Here is a 23,633-nt window from a genome sequence, read left to right on the forward strand (position 1 = left end):
CAGGAACTAATGCACAGATGACTCAAAATGTTAAAAACCCAGTAGTTTTATTTCAAAGTATAAATTCCAGGCTTGTCAGACAAAACCCCACTAACAGTTAACACAGACACACACCAATCTAAAGTACATACAAAAATGGGGAAAGCTGGCAACTGCCCAGTTTAAAGTGGACATTAAATCAGTCCTACTTTTTTTTTTTTTTTGTATTTACATGTCCAGCTGCAAAACAAAACAAGAAATCAGATTTGGAATTTTCCAGCAAAGGATTTTGCACATTTGACTTCTGATAACCAATAAATTACTAAAGCTGAACAGGAATCCCTAAACAACTACTACTCAGCTATCTTATTTACAGCAACACCCCAACAGTTTAAACAGCAGTACAAATATATATATGTGTGTGTATATAGATATATACACACATCTATACATATATATATATATATATAGGCATATGTATATAAAAGAAGAAAAGAATGCTCAGCCTGCATACTGACAATGAGAACGAAAGATGCCTTTTTAACTTAAAAGGGATGAAAAGGAAAATTCATTTATTTGCTTTCTCCTAGCAATCCTTAATTTTTTCCTTCTTCTCTCAGAAGGTGTTTGGAAGGGAATAGATCTGCATGGCAGGGCTGGCTTAGTGTCACTTAATCTCTTCTCCCTCCAGTGTTTTCATACAATGCCCACCCCTACCCAAATCAACAAATTAAAAAAATATATATTTAATATCTCAAGCTTCTATTTAAAATATCTGCATAGATATTTTTGACAAAAGGAGAATACTCAAAGGGTGTATAAGAAGGCAGAATCACAGCTTGATTGTGTACAGTGTATGCAATACTCATCCTGGGGCATGGCTGGCTTGGGAGCAGGAACAGACGTGACCCGTCCCTTTATGTAGTATTGGGTTTTATTTACTGTACATTTAAGACTAAGCATCAAGGAAGAGCTGAAGTGGCTATTTCTGTTACAGTGCAAAATGATGTTCAGATCCTACTACTGAGCTGAGTCATGGTCCCAGTGAAGACTGAGGGGTCTTGCCTTTGTTTTCTAAGGAGACCCCTTAATTTTATAGGGAGAACACAATGAGTTTTTCCAGCCTTGTGTTAAAAACCTTGAGAAAGGGTGTCACAGTGCTTGTGCTCAGTGATCTAACATGGCCAAGGGCAGCACAAACAATTCCACGGAGCAACGTCAGACCAATGCATAGGGAAGCTGCTCAGAGCATGGAAATAATTACAGGCTGAGAGATCTGCATCCTTGTGTTTTCTGAAGCTGTCACTGGAGACTGTGCCATAGCTGCAGTCTGTCCTCTCCTAGCATTTATGGTTTTGTATCCAATACTTTTTTATCCATACTGCAATAAAACAGGCCAGTGAAGCTGTAACTAGGAGAAATGCAGAATGCCATTTTGTCATCAGCACTCCACAGCAGGGCTCCTCTCCAAGTAGATGAATTAACTCAAATTACTTTCAACCTGGACATCCAGATGCCCTTGTACCACACACAGAGAAAACAATTTAAACCTAAAACACACCAAAAGTAAATGAGGATTGAAAACACAGCTGTAGTCAGTGCTGTGTTTGCTAAAACATGGGCAACTCGGTCCAACGTGGTACTGCTGGAATGTCATGTACCCAGAGGCAGCAGCAAAGCACAGAATCACAGAATTCAGACACAGAGTCAGGAATTACTTTATACTGAAAGATGGAAAAGTTTGCATTAAGTGCAAAGAAGAAACCAAACTCAACACTTCCACTTAAAAGCCATATTAGAAATTTTTAGTGTATTAAAAAGTGGATTATTGGAAGGCTTCAGTCATTGATACTTTTCATTAATGAAGAGAGCAGTCTAGAAGCACAGTATTAATACACCTGTACTGAATGTTGCCAAATATTTTGGTAATACTTTCAAATAAAGTCTATAAAAGAAACAAACTGTTTCTGGTTGATTGTTGCTAGCAGAAAGTTTTTCAATAGTTTTAATGCTTTGTATTTACATGTCCAGCTGCAAAACAAAACAAGAAATCAGATTTGGAATTTTCCAGCAAAGGATTTTGCACATTTGACTTCTGATAACCAATAAATTACTAAAGCTGAACAGGAATCCCTAAACAACTACTACTCAGCTATCTTATTTACAGCAACACCCCAACAGTTTAAACAGCAGTACAAATATATATATGTGTGTGTATATAGATATATACACACATCTATACATATATATATATATATAGGCATATGTATATAAAAGAAGAAAAGAATGCTCAGCCTGCATACTGACAATGAGAAAGAAAGATGCCTTTTTAACTTAAAAGGGATGAAAAGGAAAATTCATTTATTTGCTTTCTCCTAGCAATCCTTAATTTTTTCCTTCTTCTCTCAGAAGGTGTTTGGAAGGGAATAGATCTGCATGGCAGGGCTGGCTTAGTGTCACTTAATCTCTTCTCCCTCCAGTGTTTTCATACAATGCCCACCCCTACCCAAATCAACAAATTAAAAAAATATATATTTAATATCTCAAGCTTCTATTTAAAATATCTGCATAGATATTTTTGACAAAAGGAGAATACTCAAAGGGTGTATAAGAAGGCAGAATCACAGCTTGATTGTGTACAGTGTATGCAATACTCATCCTGGGGCATGGCTGGCTTGGGAGCAGGAACAGACGTGACCCGTCCCTTTATGTAGTATTGGGTTTTATTTACTGTACATTTAAGACTAAGCATCAAGGAAGAGCTGAAGTGGCTATTTCTGTTACAGTGCAAAATGATGTTCAGATCCTACTACTGAGCTGAGTCATGGTCCCAGTGAAGACTGAGGGGTCTTGCCTTTGTTTTCTAAGGAGACCCCTTAATTTTATAGGGAGAACACAATGAGTTTTTCCAGCCTTGTGTTAAAAACCTTGAGAAAGGGTGTCACAGTGCTTGTGCTCAGTGATCTAACATGGCCAAGGGCAGCACAAACAATTCCACGGAGCAACGTCAGACCAATGCATAGGGAAGCTGCTCAGAGCATGGAAATAATTACAGGCTGAGAGATCTGCATCCTTGTGTTTTCTGAAGCTGTCACTGGAGACAGTGCCATAGCTGCAGTCTGTCCTCTCCTAGCATTTATGGTTTTGTATCCAATACTTTTTTATCCATACTGCAATAAAACAGGCCAGTGAAGCTGTAACTAGGAGAAATGCAGAATGCCATTTTGTCATCAGCACTCCACAGCAGGGCTCCTCTCCAAGTAGATGAATTAACTCAAATTACTTTCAACCTGGACATCCAGATGCCCTTGTACCACACACAGAGAAAACAATTTAAACCTAAAACACACCAAAAGTAAATGAGGATTGAAAACACAGCTGTAGTCAGTGCTGTGTTTGCTAAAACATGGGCAACTCGGTCCAACGTGGTACTGCTGGAATGTCATGTACCCAGAGGCAGCAGCAAAGCACAGAATCACAGAATTCAGACACAGAGTCAGGAATTACTTTATACTGAAAGATGGAAAAGTTTGCATTAAGTGCAAAGAAGAAACCAAACTCAACACTTCCACTTAAAAGCCATATTAGAAATTTTTAGTGTATTAAAAAGTGGATTATTGGAAGGCTTCAGTCATTGATACTTTTCATTAATGAAGAGAGCAGTCTAGAAGCACAGTATTAATACACCTGTACTGAATGTTGCCAAATATTTTGGTAATACTTTCAAATAAAGTCTATAAAAGAAACAAACTGTTTCTGGTTGATTGTTGCTAGCAGAAAGTTTTTCAATAGTTTTAATGCTTCTGCGAGGTTGAGGATAATAAAACCATCAGCCATTCGACTACATGGGAAAACTGCCATGAGGTAAGGAATTAACCACTACTCGTGTTTGTTAGCAAACTCACTGCAGAGATCTGCTCCACAGTGACAGTGACTGCACAAAACTGGCATAGTTCTCTTTGGGCATCAGTGATTTAAGGACCAGCTCCCTTGGAGGTCTCTGCACCAAACCAGGCATCTTAAAGTCAAGCCATGCTTTATCACGCACTTCTCCATCAGTACTTGCTCAAGATACTGAAATCTCACCTATAATATCCCTGCTGGGATGAAACAACGGGGAAGTGATTGTTCACCCCAGAGCTGTGATGTCTTTGGTCAACAAGGGTGTCTCACAAAATCCTGCCAAAACCCTAGAACTGCTGCCATACAGACCAGAAATGGATCTGTTAAGAGAGAAGCCAGTTTTTACAGTCAGTTCAGTGAAGAACTAAATCTTTAGTAAGTAAGTATGAGTCTTCTTTCTCTGATTATGCAGCCCACAAAACCTCCAACTGTACTGACACACTGTCCCTATTAATACCTCCACTGGAGGAAAGAAAATACTCTAACGCAGGACTTGCACCCCCTGCTTATCCCAAAGGAGACAAACCTTGTACCTATCCCAAAGGAGACAAACCTAACAAGAGAAATCTAAATGGAAGCTCAAGCTATAACAAAGCTCACATATAGTCTGGGCTGGAATCACAACTAAATAAATGAAATTCTAGGATGTATCCTCATGTTTATTTCAACTTTCAAACTTTAAAACTTCATACTACTGATACAGCCAAAGGCTCTTTGGTACCACCTCAAAGACACACTGACAAAAAATTGCCCAAGGACCTGACAGCCATCAACTGGAAATAACTCTTCTAATCTCTATTACAGAATTGTCTTTATAAGGACCAAAATTTAGTCTATTTCCACAAACAAAATACATTATTAAGTAATTATTCCTTAAAATAAGCAACCAGAACATTTACTTAAACACAGAAAAATTTTTTATAATAGCACCAGAAATACAGGGACAATTGCAGTTCAAAGGAAAGGTTACACAGTGTGAACCTTCTCTGAGGATACTTGGATTTAGCCAGAATTTAACGCAGGACTTGCACCTCCTGCTTATCCCAAAGGAGACAAACCTAACAAGAGAAATCTAAATGGAAGCTCAAGCTATAACAAAGCTCACATATAGTCTGGGCTGGAATCACAACTAAATAAATGAAATTCTAGGATGTATCCTCATGTTTATTTCAACTTTCAAACTTTAAAACTTCATACTACTGATACAGCCAAAGGCTCTTTGGTACCACCTCAAAGACACACTGACAAAAAATTGCCCAAGGACCTGACAGCCATCAACTGGAAATAACTCTTCTAATCTCTATTACAGAATTGTCTTTATAAGGACCAAAATTTAGTCTATTTCCACAAACAAAATACATTATTAAGTAATTATTCCTTAAAATAAGCAACCAGAACATTTACTTAAACACAGAAAAATTTTTTATAATAGCACCAGAAATACAGGGACAATTGCAGTTCAAAGGAAAGGTTACACAGTGTGAACCTTCTCTGAGGATACTTGGATTTAGCCAGAATTTTTGCTTGCCAAAATCAACTTTTAAATGCAAGTTTCCATACAGAAAATATCCATAACTCACCTGAGAGAAGTGACACTCCCAGCTACATGAAGTAGTGCAGTAAACCAGACAGAGGTCTGCAGTGCCATTTCTTTCACTGTAAAGGTTCTAAACAAACGAACAGCAGCTACAGAACCCATAATCTCTTAGCATATTTCATCAGCCCTGTTTGGGGATTTAACTTCTCTGATACTTCTTCAATTTTGCATCACACTTCAACATGCTGGTTTTGAGAAAGAGAGCATTGAAATGAGCAAATGTCATAGTCTACACCTTTGCTAGATGATGAAGTGTAGGAATGCAACTGAAAATTGCCAAAATTCAATCTTGGCATCTACTTTCTTGTCCAGGTACGTTATAATTTTGTTCTGCAAAAAGCAAGTTTAACATTATAATTATAATGACAGTGGGGGAGACGCACCAACTTCTTTTCTCAGCTCAGAAGCATCATGAAAGCATCTATGAACATTTGCAATCATTCACAAGGCTTAGGCCGGTGTCTAAAACAGTTTCTAAAATGCCCCCTGCAGAGGCAGGCAGGTGATGGGAGAGAGAAGCACACTGGGAGGCCAGCTCCTCCTTTCATACTCACTGAGCATCCAAACGAGTGCAAACATGTGGTAGAAGCTCTCATGGCACCGCACCACAGGGATTTCTTCTTTGGCTGAACTGCAGTTTTCCCAAAAGAACCAGGCAAGGCTCTGGTGGAAAACAATGTCTGTATATGCAGTATTTTTGACAGGACAAAAACAACTACTCAGGAATTACAATAAGGAAAGGGTTGAGTGATATTGCAGATAAGAATAAATTCACCATCAGCAGATGTTAAAACTTTCTTGGCTTTACGTAAATAGCAATTACTGCAGGCCTGGAAAATGAGAAACATTGATAAAAGACTAAAAGGGTAAAGGGAAAAATAACTCCAAGCAAATAAAAGAACACCACAAGATATCTGGCTACATTTTATTTCTGAAATTATTCTTTAAGGCACAAAATAAATCTAAAAAATAGGGCTGGATGTATGAGGGGAGGGACAGAGAAATTGTCGGAACTATCGAGGTGTGAATGGAGTCTTTACAATCCAGTTTCAGATCTGGGAATGCTCCCAGGGCGAGTAGGGGAGGACAGTGAAAATAGAGGAGCATTCTTACTTAGAAGAGGTAGGAGGTTGTGGGGTGATTATTTTTTTCCACCACCTCCAAATTTACACAGGTTCCTGGCCAGACTCAAGTTCCCTTCCGTCCCCTCAGAGAGCTTATTACAGTTTGTAAGGTAAGACCAGACCACTCACGCCTCCAGTACAAAAAGTGAGACCTTGAATCACCCTTCATGTCACAGACTGCTCACAGAATGCTGGGGGAGCAAGAGGCAGATAATTTTTGCCCTTGTGTTGGTGTCTCAAGAGACATTACAGATGTGTATGTTTTACTTCAGACAAACTGCAATTTACTATTTTTGTTTCCACTGTGAAGCAGAATCCCAGCATTCAGGATGTTCTTGGATTAAAAGATAGTAGGTATCTAGGTGGAACACCTGTCATGTTTTGTTTCCACTCTGAAGCAGAATCCCAGCATTCAGGATGCTCTTGGATAAAAGATAGTAGGTATCTAGGTGGAACACCTGTCATGGAAGGAAAAACAAAATTTTCAAATGGCCAATGGCATGAACTATTTCGAAAAAACAGGCTCTCTTGCTGCAGGTCAGACTTTTATTTTTCTTTTGGTTCTGAGTGCATGTAGTGTATCACACAACTGTCTAAAATAATCCTGCAGAGTGGATTTAAAGGTGAAATACATGCATGAGATCAACTCCTCCCAAAACTGGGGTAATTCTTGATAGCACGACGGGTTTAAAGGGTCCAAAGATCTCTAGTTTAACTGCTCTGGGAAGAGATCACGTCTGTGGACTGGGGATCACAGAAGGGTCCAAAGCGTCCATAGACATCCTTAGCCCGGACTGCAAAGTAGTATTTGCTGCCAGACACAAACTGGGTCAGAGTGCACGCCATGGGCAGCGGCAGCGCCTTCACCTCCCCGATCTTCTTCCACTGCGAGGCCACGGTGGCGCTGGGGTCCTCGTGGTAGGCATACAGGTGGTAACTGTCCACGGTGGCACAGCTCCGGTCCACCTCCATCACGCTCCATGACAGCACAATCCCATTCTGGCTCTGCACCCGGGCCAGCTTCAGCTGTGGCTTTTGAGGTGGAGAAGTGTTGGCAGCTTCGGGGGGCAGACGTGGGGGCTGCGGCGCCTCTGGAAGTGGAGCAGGATGAATGGGGCGTGGTGGCTCCTAAGCAGCATAAGAGCAATAAGGGAAAGGTCAGGATCTACAGCAATGGAAGGAGGCTTTAATTCATCATTCCCCAGGTGACTGGAAGCAGATGAGCCTGCAATCACCCAGCCATCCCAACTCTCAGTTCTGTGAGCACAGGAAAAGCAGCAGCTGCAAATGATGAGAAGGGCTGGGAACAAGGATGCCATAAATTCTTACATTATTCTTATATAAATCCCTAGTTGTGTGAATGATCATTGCCACAGTAATTTCCCTGTATCTTCTTTGCTTCCCAGCCAGGAGGGGATGAACTCAACACTGTGCCCTTTACCAGGACTGGGCAAGCAGGTTCGCAATGACTTTGAACCAATCTATGTTTGAGCTGCTGTTCCCACGTTACCTGACACCCCAGGCAGGGCATTAAGCTGACAACTCATCATCTTTTCTCCAGTCAGGTATTCAGTCACAAAAGGAAGACAGGGTAATGATGCCACATAGATTCTATCACCTCAAATTGACCACAAAAGCTCAGCCTCACTTTCCAGAAAATTTTGAAATGAGGGCACAAATGTGTCTTTCCAGCGATATTTCTTTTTTATACTGCAAAAATAGTCCTAAGTCTCTAATTTATATTAGTTAAGGTGAGTTTAGGAATGTGGTTACAGTGCTTCACGCCTGAGATCTTTTAGGTTGGAATCTGGGGTAGTTTTTGTCATCTTAAGTGTTCTGTGTGATATTTCTTCATTTATTCTCATTTTTTATCAGTGGAGAGAGCATTGAATTGATTGTGTCTAGACTGAAAGGATGGTAAGCCACCTTCTTGACAATATATTTACTATTTCAGGACACCATAAGTAATGTGACTGCCCAACAGTGAGTACAGGCAATGTATTTGAAATAAAATTAAATGTGTCAGAGAAAATTCTCAAATTCTAACCAAAAGGGGTTTGAGGTGATACAGAAGTAATCACCCTCAATGCTGACTAAAAACCTCTGGAGTTTGTGAGTTTGCAGCCTTGGAGGTTTGGCCTGTACCTTGTTCTCCTGCCTCAGTTTTGCAAACAGCTGAACTAAAACTGGTCACGCAATTCATAGACAAACTATTACAAAACATTTTACTGGCAGTTCTTCTGTACCCTTGACTCCATGAGTCACTTGCAGACAACTCATGCACTAATTTTCAGTATGTTCTCCTGGTAATTTGGAGAAGGCCAGGGTGAGCTAACAGATTGCAAAGCTTTTACCACTCTGGGCAGGAGTTGCTGTAGGTGACTGGGTGGTGCCATGCACAGAACTGGCCCTGAAGTGTCAACGAGGCATTTCACTGTTCTGCAGCTCACACTAAGAGCAGCCTGAGAGTCCCAGTGCAGAGACAAGGCTGTCGAATGCACGAGGTGGTTGAAGCCCCACTCACCGCGTGCGCTTGTGGCGGCGGCCGATGGTGCACCGTGAGCTGAGGAGCTGCAGAGCCCAGGGCCAGCCCGCTGTTCACCACGTAGGTTGTCTGAGGCATCCGCACGGTCACACCTGCAGGGAGCACAACACACCCTGTGAGCATTCAGTACTTACAGGCAGCTAAACAGAACACTGCAAGACCAACTCCTTGGTTCAGCTGCACGAAGCCAAATTTGAGACACTCCTCCAGCTGCCAGCAGACTGATGAAGCACAGTGTAACAACAATGTCACCTCCCATCCCCTGAGGCTGTAAAAGTGAGCGAGAGCAAGCGCTTGTGTTTGCAGAGGGGACAGAATGTTGTTTTAGCACTTTGTAGCGTGAAAGAAATGGGTGAGGAGAAGTGTGGGAGATACAGGCAGCTTAAGTATGAAAAGAACAATTACATCATTTTGGGATTCAGAGAGGAAAAGAGAAATGCTGCTGCAGCCCAGTGTTATCCACTCAAGAAGGCTGTGCTGTGGATGGCACTGAAAGCAAAAAAGCTAAGTCACTGTCCAAGAAGCTTGTCCTCCCTTCCTGAACAGACTCCATGGACACTACTCACAGGCATCACCATTTCAGTCATTCCCACAGCAAACTGATCTGCCTGGCAGGAATAAACTAGACAGTTTTATAGCCTTGTAAATATCCCAAACTCTTGCAAGCTACTAAGTTCTCATTAATTTTATACCACATCCAATTCTTTTAAGCAACACTATCTATTCACTGTTGGAATATCTATGTTCTGTGAACTCAAAGCTTTTGCTCATTGTTATGGATTACCTGGGTTATCCCTCCATTTCTGGCTAGAGATACAAGATTTGACACAATCTCTATGATACCCTAGTTCTACACTTGTGTAAGACTGAAGCATTCTAATACTCCAGAAGACAAAGCAACACATTATCAGAAAACCACAGTTATTGTATGGCAGTTTCTTCTCTTGAAAAACACACATCAAGCTACAATCCATAGGGGATGAGTGTCAGAAGTCTGTGTAATCTGTGAGTCCAAGGCAGGGAGCTCAGAGTGCTAAATCTTAATGCTTTAATTATAAAGTGCTAAACACTGGGCAGGTGCTTTATATCTTTTTCTTATTGGAATCTGTCTATGAAGCTGATGAAGCTGTGTGAACTCCTGTGGGATAAAACAGTCACCTGAGCTGGCTATTTCTCCTCTATTAGAACCTGGTAAGATATGCTGGTTTAGTATGACTGTAGTTCTCTCTCAGGAAATTACAACCATCTGAAGATGGTCAGAAATGCTATAATAAGATATAAGATACAAACATACCATTGCTTCTAGGTAGGGATACTACTCACTTGAGGCAGAAGTACAAAATTGCAATTTGCAAAACACTTTGGATGGGTTCTTACAGTCAATTTTTCAAAGACAAAGTGCAGTGATCTTACTCAAGAAGCATCTGCTACTGGCAATAAAAGCTGTTGCAATGATAATATAAATCAATATACATCAGTAGCAGCATCACTACTAGGACATCACAAAAGTAGACACATACTCATAAAACAGGGAAATTTATGTTAAACATACAGGTGTTAAAATAACCATAGTGTAGAAATTGTGGGGAGCAAAAAAAAACCAAACAGTTAAAATCCACCACTTTGTAACAAAATATAATTTAAGTTCTTTTTGACATTTATTACTCATTTCTGGAAATGAGTTTACTGCTAGGAGAAGGTATCAATTATGCATTTGCAAAGTCAAGGGGAACTTGCTGACATTTCAAGGAAACTCAAGCATGTATCAATTTCTGATACATCTGGTGAGAAATTTCATCTCTAGAGGCCTTGAGAAAGGAAGGAAATTTGCTGAGCACAGGACATCAGAGATTGCTAAGGAATTACATTAGGATGCCTGAGAGAAATGTAACTTTTAGACAGGAAATCAAATATGATTTTCTACAGTGGTGCTTGTCATATTACCTTCCACTGCCTTGTAAAGTATGGGGTGTGTCAACCAGATGCTTAATTGGCAGAGCTAGTGCCTGGGATGACTTTAACCCAATTTTTCCTCATTCACATAGCTGCAAGTAGAATTTCTTAGTAGCCTAAGATTTTTCTCAATTCTATAAGCTGGGAAAAAAACTTCTAAACTCTCTAACTAGTACCAGTATTGTAAAAAGACCAAACAACACACCCAAATCAGAAACCTAAATGCCACATCCATGAGGCAGAAGGTACCAAGCTGTGTCCCGGTAGGAAGTGCATGAAGGAATCATCCCTTACCTCCAGTCTGTGGTGTGACTGGCCTTAAGCCTGGGCTGGTCATGACAGCTCCTCTTACAGGATTCTGAGCTGGTGGTGCAGGAATAGTGGTATAGACCACCTGATGGTTAGCAGGGGTTCTTGGGATAGGAAGCTTGGGATTAGTTGGAGCCACGGGCCGATGAGTTACATTCACCGCTGTCGAAGCTGAGAAAAAGACAGAGCACACCCTAAACCTGTATTCCATGACTCAAAGCCATATGCCTATCTCCTCTGGAAAACTGACTCATCTGAGACATGTAAAATAAAAACTGTCTGCTTTGGGTCTGCAAGAAAAGTGAAAACAGCCTAAACGGTATTTTAGTATTTTCACCTGAAAGCAGTATGTATACAGCTTTCTGACAGAAAAGATAAATACAATATCTCCCCCACTCCCTGCAAAAGTCTTGCATGTAAGGACAGTGGAAGAATATAAAATCCACCAAAGTGTCTGCAGAACACAGTGGTCATAAGGTAATTCCAATGCCAACTAATCTTCAGCAATCACATACAGAAAAACAATAAAAGAAAGAGGATCCACATTTCTTTAGAAAGGGGAAAACATAACCACACTACAAAGTAATATTTAACTAGAGCTAGAACTTCAACGTCAGCCTTGCTATTCCTTCTGCCAAAAGAATTAACTGCCAAGGGACAGACACAGGAGTGATGCTGATGATGTTTTTCCCCCATTACTTAAAGAAGGCACAGGTTTCTTCTCCTTCACTTTTACCAACAACAGTACATTTAATGATTTCCATGACTATCCTTAGCAGGATTTCTTCCTCTCCATGCAATTAAATTGATCTTGAATTATTTTCAAATCAATAGTACTATCCCCTTCCCTTTTATCAGTTTAAAAGAAAAAATGTTATGGGAACCTGACTGACTAGAAAGATTATGAAATGACTCAAACATTCTGCATCTTCACTTTAAAAGATTAGCAAAATGTAGAGCACACAGCAGTCTAATTCAAGAAAAAAAAACCAGCCACTGCACAGATACAGTGAGGTCAAATGAAGTTACCTGTTGGTAATACATGGATGGTGGTCTGGGAAGGGCCACTTGTTGGCACGCCTGGCTGCTGCACGGGGCTTGGCTGCAAAGGTGGCAAAGGCTGCAGGGGCCGAGCCAAGGGCTGGGTGGGTACGCTCAGTCCTGTCACAGGCGCCTGGCTCTGGTTCTGCTTCTGCTTCTTGCCATCTGCTTTAAAATAAACAAAAGATATAGACAATAGCAAACAGAAATTGTAGTTTCTGAATCACAGTTTCAAGCATCACAGAGTTTTACAATCCTTTCCTCCCTCTCCCATTTACGGACTGGTGAGGATATTTGAAACATGACATTTCTCTGACTTTTTTTGCTTATGCAAACAAATCTGCAGAAAACTCATTTAATTTTCCTCACTTTCATCACTGCAATTTCCCCTGCCCAGACAGATTCCACAATGTTTTTATTCTATTATCATGAAGTCTGCATATTTCAGAGCAGTTTGGAAACCTGAATTCAAGGGAACACTGTGCCAAATTCTTTAAAAGTTGTTATTAAAAAAAAAAGGTAAAACCTTTGAAGGCCTTAACACTGCAGTACTCAAATTTTGTTCCCTAAATAAGTCTTGTCTACCTTTGATGTTTACATCTTTTTATTTGCTGACTCTTTCCTTTGTTCAATCTGTTAGTCAGTCCTCTTGCTGCTATTTTGGATTTTCATGGCATTTACTTAAAAAGGGGGAAATAATTTTATTATTTACAGAAAACTTTAAAAAGAAAATTTGGTTTATCACATTGACACCCTCCTCAACATGACTTACTGACTTGTGATACTGACAAGTATTGCCTGTATCTGTAGTTTACTACAGCAATACTTTTTCCTGCTTTAGTTTATTTGTGACTACATAAAATATTCATTAGAGTGCAAGTCTAATCAAGAATTTGCACAAGTTGAATAAAGAAAAATTGAGAAGCTTTCATCCGGACATTAAAGCAGTAATGGGCAGAGGAGGCACTCCTGAAGAAGTAAAAAGCACAAAATAAAATAATAGATTTTAAGGACTGACACTCAGAAGGATTCTTCCCTAATAAAACTGTACATACATCACACACTAATTTAGTAAAAGAGCATAGAATATAACAATGAAAATATGTAAATACTCATTTTACTCTTGAGAAAATATAACAATATAGTGAGGGCCACATTACAAATGTTCAGTTAAGTACACCAACTAGATTTCAAAGCATTAAGAACAGGGTTAATGCCAGCACAGCTCAAAATATTGGGGTTCCTGGCATTTCAAGACTATTTTGATGGTCTCACTGAGCTGTGTTTAACACTAGCTGCTAACAGCTTGAAGTAGCAGTACCCTTCATAAACTGCTGTATGATTCTATGAGACACAATTACAGAGTCACAGAATCATCAAGGTTGGAAGAGGCCTTAAAGATCATCTAGTCCAAGCATCAACCCAGCACCAGCATAATCACCCCCAGACCACATCCCCAAATTCAAAACCTCAAGAATAAAACACAGTATGAATTGTAGCCCATGTTGTCTTTCTGTAGATTCAACAGCCTGGCTACTTCACTGAAGCCACTGGATGAAAATATACCATGTTTTGTTATTTGTTTGTTTTGGTTTTTTTTTCCAAAGTCTATAAAAGGAGCAGTGAAGGGATACTTATTTTGAACACAAAAGGTGAGATCCTTCCTGCTCTTTGATCAACTAATGGGCCTTGGTGATTGGTTCAAGCTTCTTTTATTGCCCACGATTATGAGAGATTTCCTAGTGTTCAATAAACTACTTGACTCCAAAGAGATTTCTACAGAGCTTATAGACATCTGTTTACTTCAGGTATTTAGAGACTGATGCACATCTCAACTACCACTGAATAATTTAAACGATTAGTGAGTGCATTATTAGTCATGACTTAGAAGATGCACTTACAATCCAAGCAGCAAAAACCTTTAGAGCCTACTTCTGCAAATGTGGTTCAAGGAAAGATGAGAGTCTGAACAAACAAGAGAGCTTTTCCAGTTTTGCTTTTGTTTTTTATTTCACACAGAGCAAGTTCATTTACCCCTGACAAATCCAGAAGAGCCCTGCTGACATTCCAGTGACTGGAAACTAGGTCAGCATTGCACCACCCACAGGAAATGATGACAGATAACTAACTAGACTTCATTAAACAAATGGAAACAAGCTGCACAGGCTATTTAAGTAAAAAACAGCAAGGAAGACTGGGTACATAGTAAGCACAGGACTAAGGTTAGAAGTCATTATGGAACAGTTTCCAATACTAAATGAACACAGCATCATATTCCCAACAAATGTGGACCTAGAGGATTTATGGAAATAAGCATAAAATGGAAATTGTTACTACTGGAAGTTTAAGCAAAACTCCTTCTAATACACAAAACAGAAAAGGGACTCACTTCCATGCCAGAAACAGCTACAACACTGCAGTTATAGCACAAAGGAGTTCTGAACAGTGTTCTAGTTCACCTGTTACAGGTGGATTACAGAACACCAAGCATGCCACAGGCATGTTCAAGAATAAGAAAAAAAATGATCCAGAGAACTACAGATTTGTTACCCAGATAAAACACCTTATAAAATAAAAACTGATTATGTAATTAATATTTTTTCCTACAAAATAATAATAAAAAAGAACACTTTTAATTTAAGAGTATATTTACATATCTTTCTCAGGAATACAGACCCACTATAGACTAAACTTATTCATTGTTTCAATATTAATACAAAATAATTTGATGATCCTTTTATAAAAAGGTCAGCAGAGTTCAAAGTGCAAGTATTGAAAGATACTTGCAGACAGGAAGGTATCTAAATTACTCTTAACATGGTTTCTCAAAAATTACACACCCTTTTCATTCATAATTTTTGCACAAATTAGAAGATGTTATTAGATATTAGGAGATATTAGTATCTATGTACATAGCTTTTACAAGTAGCAGAATTAGGCTTACTATTTATGTGGGTGACAATGCTGTAAAGAACACAATCAGGAACAGTATGCTCCCAACAACACTAAGTGTTGATCTTCAATCTGAACTAATATTGAGCTAATAATCCTGCAAGAAACATCATAATGCTGAAAGTATTTTCTATCCTGAGGTTGTGTAAATCTAGGAGAAAATAAAACCTGTTCCACATTTGCTGTAAACAAATTTCAGTGGAAAAAATATTTGACCAAAGATGCTTACAATCATGCACTGAGGTTAAACAGAGGAAGTGTACTCTTCCTCTGTTCAACCTCAAAGTTTTTATCAGAACTCATTCCTGAGAAACTTGCTCCAAATCCTTGTGCTGTATTCTCAGTGCAGGGAGAAACTCTTTTATTAGGATTTCCCATGTTTCTACAGCACATATTAAAAAAAACACTGACTTCTCACACAAATTCTAAACATGGACTAATCTGCATTAGCTTCAGCCTATCAGCTTCTGCTCTGCAGAGAAGAGACACACGGGAGCTAATAACCCAGCAAGAAAGTACTCCTTCCTCTTAAGACCTGACAATTAAGGGGAAAGAATCTCAGAATATCCCACTGTGTAAATTTTTAAGATACTGCTTCAATCCCCAACAAACAAACTGTGGAAGAATTAAGCTGCAATGGAGCTACAACTCTGTAGCACTCCTACCTATAGAAGCAATCTTACAATTGTATGTACAACTGTGGTATTGATCTTTGATGGCAATTGTGAGGTGAGCATTTACTTAATGCAATTAGGAAGAAAAAAGCTCTCTGGAAAATGTTATTTTCAGAAACTTTTAAGACAGAAAAATATTAGCTGAAATATATTACAATACTGTGACATGCTACTTTAAAATATACCACAAATCAATTTTAATCTATCTGCTGGGTGTCTCTTACAAAATATTAAATAGGACTGGGGAGGTTAACCTTGCCTGACAGGCTTGCACAGTCCCAAGGCAACCACCTCTTTATCTTTTTGACAACTAACCCTCAGAAGAGATGACAGTGATAAAAACTTGATTGTCTCAGCTATTCTGCCACTCAGCTTGTCAAGTCAAGCCTTTCCTGGCTGAAAAGGACCTCTGGTGGCTGTGTAGTCCAATTTCTTGTTGAAGCTGGACTGTCAATAGCAACTTGTTGCTATCTGTGGTTTTGCCTTGCTAAATCTCAAAAACATTCAAGAGGACAGTTTCTACCATCCCTCTGTGCAGCACTATGCTGACTTCTTTCCTCCTCATTCCTGAACTTGTAGTTCATGGCCACAGCCCCTTAATGTATCACTTGGCACTGCTGAAGAGAATTGTGGTCTGTTGTTTTTGTAACATCCCTCCAAGGAGCTGTAGGCTGTCCTTACACTCTCTCTTGCTCAGCTCTTTGCCAAACTGCCCTGGTGTGATCTCTTCTGACAGGTCATGCACTCCAGGCCTTCACCATCCTGACACCATCAATGGGGGCCCCTCCAGTGCTACCACAGCTCTTCTGAGCTTGAAGAAAAGGGAGCCAAAACTGGACACCCTATTTCAGCTGTGGTTCCACCAGTGTCAGTTTGGGGGAATACTTAAATTGAAATGAGAACACACTATTGGCTCATACTCTGATCTCTTCTGACAGGTCATGGCCCCAGGCCTTCACCATCCTGACACCATCAGTGGGGGCCCCTCCAGTGCTACCACAGCTCTTCTGAGCTTGAAGAAAAGGGAGCCAAAACTGGACACCCTATTTCAGCTGTGGTTCCACCAGTGTCAGTTTGGGGGAATACTTAAATTGAAATGAGAACACACTATTGGCTCATACTCAATTCACTGTGCACCACATATCCTCTACTGATAAGAAAAGCAGACCGTCAGCTACCTGAATTGCATCATGCTTCCCTAATACTTGTGTACCTCACACACTCCCTTTTTGGTGATAACATCACATGGAACTGTTCAAGGCCAGGATGGATGGGGCTTTGAGCAACACAGTCTAGTGGGAGGTGTCCCTGCCCATGGCAGGGGGGGTGGAACGAGATCACCTTAAAGATCCTTTCCAACCCAAACCATTCTATAACTCTATGATTTCTTTCTCACTGGAAGAAATGCTACCACATGCCAAAATGATTTTCTACATTTGTGTAATGCAAATGCAAAGCAAGTCAAGCTATTAAGAACGTTTGTGTAAAACTTGAATGCACAAGCTAGAGAAATAACTATCAAGGTTGTCCAGACTAATCAAACTTCTTGTGGCTGGACTTCAGAAAGTAGCACAGGGACATGCATTTAGAGACCAAACAGAATGAAAATTTTACCTCCAGTAGTAAAAATATGATTTTTTTCCAATGGAAATGACAGCACAATACATGGCCTTAAGTAGAGACTCATTACTTCTGTGAAGTACTATCATTCTTCACTAATCCAATGCTAACTATAATTAGACTGGCCTACATTTACACAAGATTTATTTAAAATGTGTTCTTTTAAATGATGAAGTGCATCCAAACTGCCAAAGTACATGAGAGCGTGACTATATTTACTCTGCTCTTGGCATACAGTCCTAAAGCAAACAACAGTTTGCATTTGGTCTTTAAGCTCTTGCCCAAAAAGTGTTAGTTAAACAAAAGATTAGAAGCTGTAATACTCTAATGCCTAAATATCAACTGTAGAATTAAAAGGCCTTTAATTATAATCAGTAAACAGAAAAAATAAATACATCTAGAAGAGCTTTTGAAAAGATCATCAAGAACTCAAACATCTCAAATTACTCCCCAAGCCTGAGGTATTTAAGGACAGATAGTACTAATGCTTAAAGTAAAGGAATAATAAAAATCTTTAGGACTGTAAGCAAAATTCCTTTTCTTTAACACCTAACATAATTTTTTAAACTCTAGTCCTATCTAACCGAAACACCAAAGAAAAAAATACACTAAGCAGAAACAGAAGTTGATTCCTTTCTGTCATTCACAGGTTGAAATAACACTTGTAGCTCAACTATCCCTGCAGCTAGGAAAGTATTTTTCACTTACCTTGAGAAGAGCTGTCATCCTCTTCATCCAGTGTAAGATCAATGACACCTCCTGATTCACTTCCTGTGAACTTCCCGCTCTGAAAGACAAAACTCCTTTGTTTTGCAAAAGCAAATCCAGGGAACACAGGTGGAAAAGGGACACATTGAACATTCAGGAGAGGTCTCAGCATTGATACTTATTAGAAAGTAATTGATGAAATGAGCAAGAGAAGGAAATTTCAGACAAATATCCCAGGACGTGAAAAATGGGCCATAACCTAAGGACTGTATTGCACTAACAAATATTAAAGTATTTTCAGCTTTGTAAGTAAGGAGTAAAAACCCCTGATGAATAGTAGCACATTGCTGTTTTACAGGTAAATGCATAACAATTTTCTGTTATAAAGTATATTTCAACTATGACTCCTAACACTTTAATCTGGTTGTAACCTGTCCTTCCTCTGCAGTGGTGTAACTTTCTGACAGAGCAGTCATCAGGACAATACATTACTTATCTTGAGACAGCTTTGCCTCTGTACTTATGAAGACACTGACTTGACATTAAGAAAAAGAGAAGGCTACACTGGAACTTGTATGCTTACAAAACACACCAAAAGCCATCAGAAAACTCCAATTGTATTCAGTAATTTCATTAGTGTATTCTCACCTATTATGACAAATTTTAGCACTTATTATTCTACATACAAATCAATTTTTAACGTTCCCTTTAGAGAGCATAAAGGAATCTTTTAAGTTATTGCCCAGGTTATATGTTTTAACAAAAAACCCCAGAAGACCACCAAACAAGATTTATCTTCTAGATCAACTACTGTCCCTTGGCCGGTCAGACTGCAGAGATCACCAACATTTTGCCTTAGGTGATGAGAAAAATATGGGGGAGCTCTTATATATTTCTGTGATTTTAAAGACTTTCTAGAAAAAAAATCATGATTATATGAGTTTCTATTTCCTTAAACTTGCTACAAAAAGTAGTTGAGGTTTCTTCTTTTTGTTGTTGTTTTGTGGAGAGATTATCACTGATTGCTGTTGGACTGAACTACAGATTTATGGATTAGAGTCATGAAGTTTCCTTAGGACAGACAAAGAGTTACAAAAGCACCATAATTATCAAAAATCTTTGAACAGTTAATATGGGAGAAAGTATAAGTTACCAGACCCACATGGTCTGTACAAATGCTGACATGATACACCCTAGGAATATCAGATTTTTCCTTGCAGTCAGATGGTGACAGATGCACAAAGCCTAAGCACTGAGATTATTTTCTCTATGATCTTTAATTTGGGTAAGACTAAGCCTTTAAGGAAGTCCTAAAGGCAGTCCTCACACAGGCAAGGCTCTGAGGAGAGGCAAACAGAGGTATCACGATTACTAAATGTAAGTAGAAGCTGCCTGAATTATCAGTCACTGAATTTGGAGGGCCTGACATGACAGTTCTCTTTATTATCCATTATCACAACCTGATTTCTTTTGCCTTAAGTTCTGATGCTGCCACTGATTAAATTCTGTTAACAAAATACAATACCAAATTTAAGCATGAAATGCCTAACTAGCTATTTATGTTCAAAGGTGATAGAAGAGATCTCTATAAGGACTCATCTTGCCAATACACAGAGAAACATATTTCAGAATTATTAACCACAGAATTTTTCCGTTGAGTGGTTGCTATTTAAAATACTTTCTAGCTTCAGGTTTCTTAGTATGATGAGTTGACTTAATCATGTGAAGCTTAAGAAAAAGGCACATTAAAATAATCAATGATAAATTGATTAGCATGAAGTCAAGAGGAATTTCATTCCAGCTGGGTGATCTTCCTAGCAAACAATGTGTATTTTGAACCGTGGCTCTCTCTGCCAGGAGACAGCAGATTGATAAAAGGAGAGGGTGATTTAAAAGGAACTAGAAAAAGAAAAAAAACCTAGTATCAAGCTATTAATTTCTTCCCACTAAAAAATACATTAGTCTGAAGTAATTTCCTTTTAATTCTTCCTCTGTAAGGAAATCAAAATCCTTAGAAAAATACTCTGTATGACAGCTAAATGTTTTGAAGCCCTACTTGACTGCCAATTGAGAAAATTCTCTGAACTTCCTAGTCAGCAAGTGTCACAGCATGCATTTCTTTATTTTGGTATGTCTGGAAGGCCAAAATCTTGAGTTAGTTAAACAGGCTTATTAAATCAACTCAGCCAACAAGGTCTCATATGTGCAATTCTCAGGAAGAAAGACCTTCCCTTGGCCAGCCACACTATTCAAGGTTTTTTATTAAATGACCCTGGACAGCAATCTCCTTAGCAGAAGCTATCCAGAAGCAGTCAGGCTCTCTCTGCAGCCCACCGCAGAAGCTGCAGATCTGCAGTGCAGCCTTTGAGCAGAGCTCTGTGCAACACCCCAGTCCTGCTTCCGAGACACACATTCCAGCTACCCCCAGCAGATGCTGTACTCAATACACAGCACACCATGAAATCCCCAGCCAGATTCCCCTACTTCACCAACCATGCATTTCCCTCAAATTAAATTGAGGGGTATAGGAAAATCTTAAGGAAACTTGAAAAAAACAAAAAGGTTAAACATTGTGTTTCCTACTTAGAGGAGCAATGTAGGCAGGATATCCCCCAACAAAACAGACTGCTCATTATCCCTGTCATAAAGGTCAGGACTTTGACTATTTACAGCATCCACCTACACTCATAAGGAAGAGGAGGAGCATCCATTTCTATATCCTGTCGTGCTGGCACACACAGTTTTTAGATACTTGTAGATATCTCAAATTTGAGATTTCATTTGAGAATGAGAAGGAAATGCAGGAAGAACTGGCAATCTGGTATTAGAGGACTGCTATACACGACATCCCCATGGTGAAATTAAGCATCTCCATGATCTGAGAGAGCAACTTTACCAGCTTATATCCAGATATTTCTGGAGTACTGACACCACCAGAATGGTCAAGACCTACAAATGTAACCACAGGGCATCATCTGTGTGAAATGCAAATAATAAAGAGTTTTCAGAAAAACCTGTACCCAACCAAGCAAGAAAATAAAACCACCCTTTTTTAGTATCATGACTCTTTCACCCAGAAATTCTCTCAAGGAAATTTTTTGTAGTACAAGGTCTTGAGAAGACTCCAGTTTACAAAAGAACTGTGTCTAAGGAAAGACTACAGAGCAACAGCTGCTCTTTTCTTCCTTAAAAAGGAAGGAATGGGATTCTTTGGACAAGACTGCCATGTTACACATAAGAAATGGAGATTCAGACATGCTGCTCTGAGCAAAATTAGAAGACAACTTCAGAATGCTTGCAGCCCTGATGAAGTCAAGAGGAAGCCTGGCACTGGACTGTCAGTCATCTATGAACAACAATTTCATTTGTGTCAAAAACCGCAACAAGAGAACAAGTCCTTCAGCCCCTAATATTAGATTTCAGCAAGCATTTGGGTAGAAACTGGTAAAGCAGCAAAGTGCAGTCAAAGCATTCTGGTCTGCTATCACTTTTTAACTATCCCCAAACACAAGAAGCCAACACATGAAACTGCTTCAGCTGATCTCTGCAGAAGAACAGATGATGCCATCTTAACACCTTTCTATGAGTGCAGCCACATGTGTGAAATAATGAAAACCATTAATGAGAACCTCAAGCATTTGCCTGACAGTTTAGTTTACCTACTGCCTAGCAAGTCTGAGTAACAAAGGATTCACACACCTTAGAGCACACATAAGCTGAAACAGAAAAAAAAACAACCATGGCATCATAAAGTGATCTGTATATATTTAAAATGTCACAGTTACAAATAATAAACACAAAACCAAACAAATCCAACCAAAGCGAACAAAATCACAACCCCACAAGACAACCTGCCATCCTCTGTCAGAGCCAGTGCACCCGTCTCCAGACCGAACAGAAGCTGCTCTTAAAGCTGATTGCTTAACACAGCATCTGGGCAATTTCTAGTAATCTAGCAAAAAAAGTTTACATTGAGATTTAAAAGAAATGTAAACTACCAAATTCCATTTTCCATACTTTTGAACATTCAGTACTTTTGCTCATTTCAATATGAACATTTCATACTGAAATCTAATGTAGCTCCACCCTAAGACAACACACATAACTTGGAGTTGAAAGGCAAAACGTAAGGCGAAGTGGGGGGGAGAGGACTGCAAGGTATGACTAAGAGCAGAAAGAAAGGTGAAAAAAGGAAGCAGGAGGAAGAAGAAAGGTAGTAGGGGAAATGAAAATAACAAACCATGCAGCAACTAAGCCTGCACCACCACAAATATGGAAGGATGGGGTAAGTGTACTGCAAAGTTACTTCGCTGTTCCCAGCGTTGTTTATTTTCCCTGAAACAGCCCACTGAGCAGAAGGCCCTTTGCATTTACAGTTTTGATCTGTTTTGAAAAGTGTGTTTCTTGAAGAAAACCTTGTCAAATTGCAGGCCCTCAGCCCCAGCTGCTTTAGTGTGCAAAGTCACGTCCACACCTATTGCAATTACCAACACGAAATGATCTGTTTGTGTGTCAGATGCCCCAGGCAAGCAGCTAACTTGGCGAGTGTGAAGGGAAAGTATTTTAATGGCAAGCACAGAACTTGTGAAAGCAGCAACTGAAAGACCTTAGAAGAAAGGGCAAAACTGAAAGTGTAAACACTCATCTCTTTTAAGTATCTGAGTGAAACCTGTCAAGTCCTGAAATAGACATCATAACCTCTTCTAAATTTCTCTCTACTAGTTACATGGAAACTGCTTTATAGTGCATATGGAAGTGAAAACAGTGAAAAGCATGCATAAAATGAATACAACTACTCAAATGTGTGTAATTTTTCCTACATCATATTAGAAATTGGTACTTCTAAGAGCTCTACTAACTGCAAAACTTTTGCTTAAAACTAACATTTTCAGATTTTCTTGACCATGAAAACTACTACAAACAAAACTTTAAATTAATTAATTACACAAAATCTCTATTAATATTTTAGTAAATACACTTCAATTCAGGGTTTTCTAAAAAGAATCAGTAAAAATTACCTATGCTCTCAATTTCATGCATATTCTACTGTGTATGCATAGACAACATAATTGCTTTCTTCCACTCCCAACCACTAAAGTCTTTTTAGGAAAGGAAGAAAGTGCTGAGAAATAGACGGACTGACAAATAAGACAGATTTATGGGGATAATTGCTAGAAAAAACCCAGCAATTATACAGTTTCCTTGAAAAAGAAAGTAATTATACATTG

The 23,633-nt window shown here is 39.2% G+C and overlaps 1 protein-coding gene and 1 long non-coding RNA gene across 11 annotated transcripts in view; both read right to left on the reverse strand.

Annotated features, from left to right (window-relative positions):
• Positions 1-1,991: 1,991 nt before the first annotated feature.
• Positions 1,992-6,974, reverse strand: LOC120498347. The gene is made up of 2 exons (XR_005626666.1): positions 4,941-6,974; positions 1,992-4,435 (listed from the first exon to the last, which is right to left on the reverse strand). It is a non-coding gene; the product is annotated as an uncharacterized LOC120498347 (long non-coding RNA).
• A 157-nt stretch (positions 6,975-7,131) lies between these two features.
• Positions 7,132-23,633, reverse strand: part of LOC120498344 (activating transcription factor 7 interacting protein) — a 76,966-nt gene continuing 60,464 nt past the window's right edge. For 8 of the 10 annotated variants that reach the window (XM_039700936.1, XM_039700934.1, XM_039700932.1 and 5 more), the window contains 5 exons: positions 18,406-18,484; positions 12,440-12,619; positions 11,396-11,581; positions 9,128-9,240; positions 7,132-7,731 (listed from right to left, as the gene is read on the reverse strand). In XM_039700936.1, the coding sequence (XP_039556870.1) occupies positions 7,315-7,731; positions 9,128-9,240; positions 11,396-11,581; positions 12,440-12,619; positions 18,406-18,484 (975 nt within the window). In that variant the 3' untranslated portion in view covers positions 7,132-7,314. The remainder of the gene's footprint in view (positions 7,732-9,127; positions 9,241-11,395; positions 11,582-12,439; positions 12,620-18,405; positions 18,485-23,633) is intronic. The other 2 variants (XM_039700935.1, XM_039700933.1) reach the window with 1 other exon arrangement.

This window comes from Passer montanus, unplaced genomic scaffold (assembly GCF_014805655.1).
Source record: "Passer montanus isolate IOZ18808 unplaced genomic scaffold, ASM1480565v1 scaffold146, whole genome shotgun sequence".
Lineage (NCBI taxonomy): Eukaryota > Metazoa > Chordata > Aves > Passeriformes > Passeridae > Passer > Passer montanus.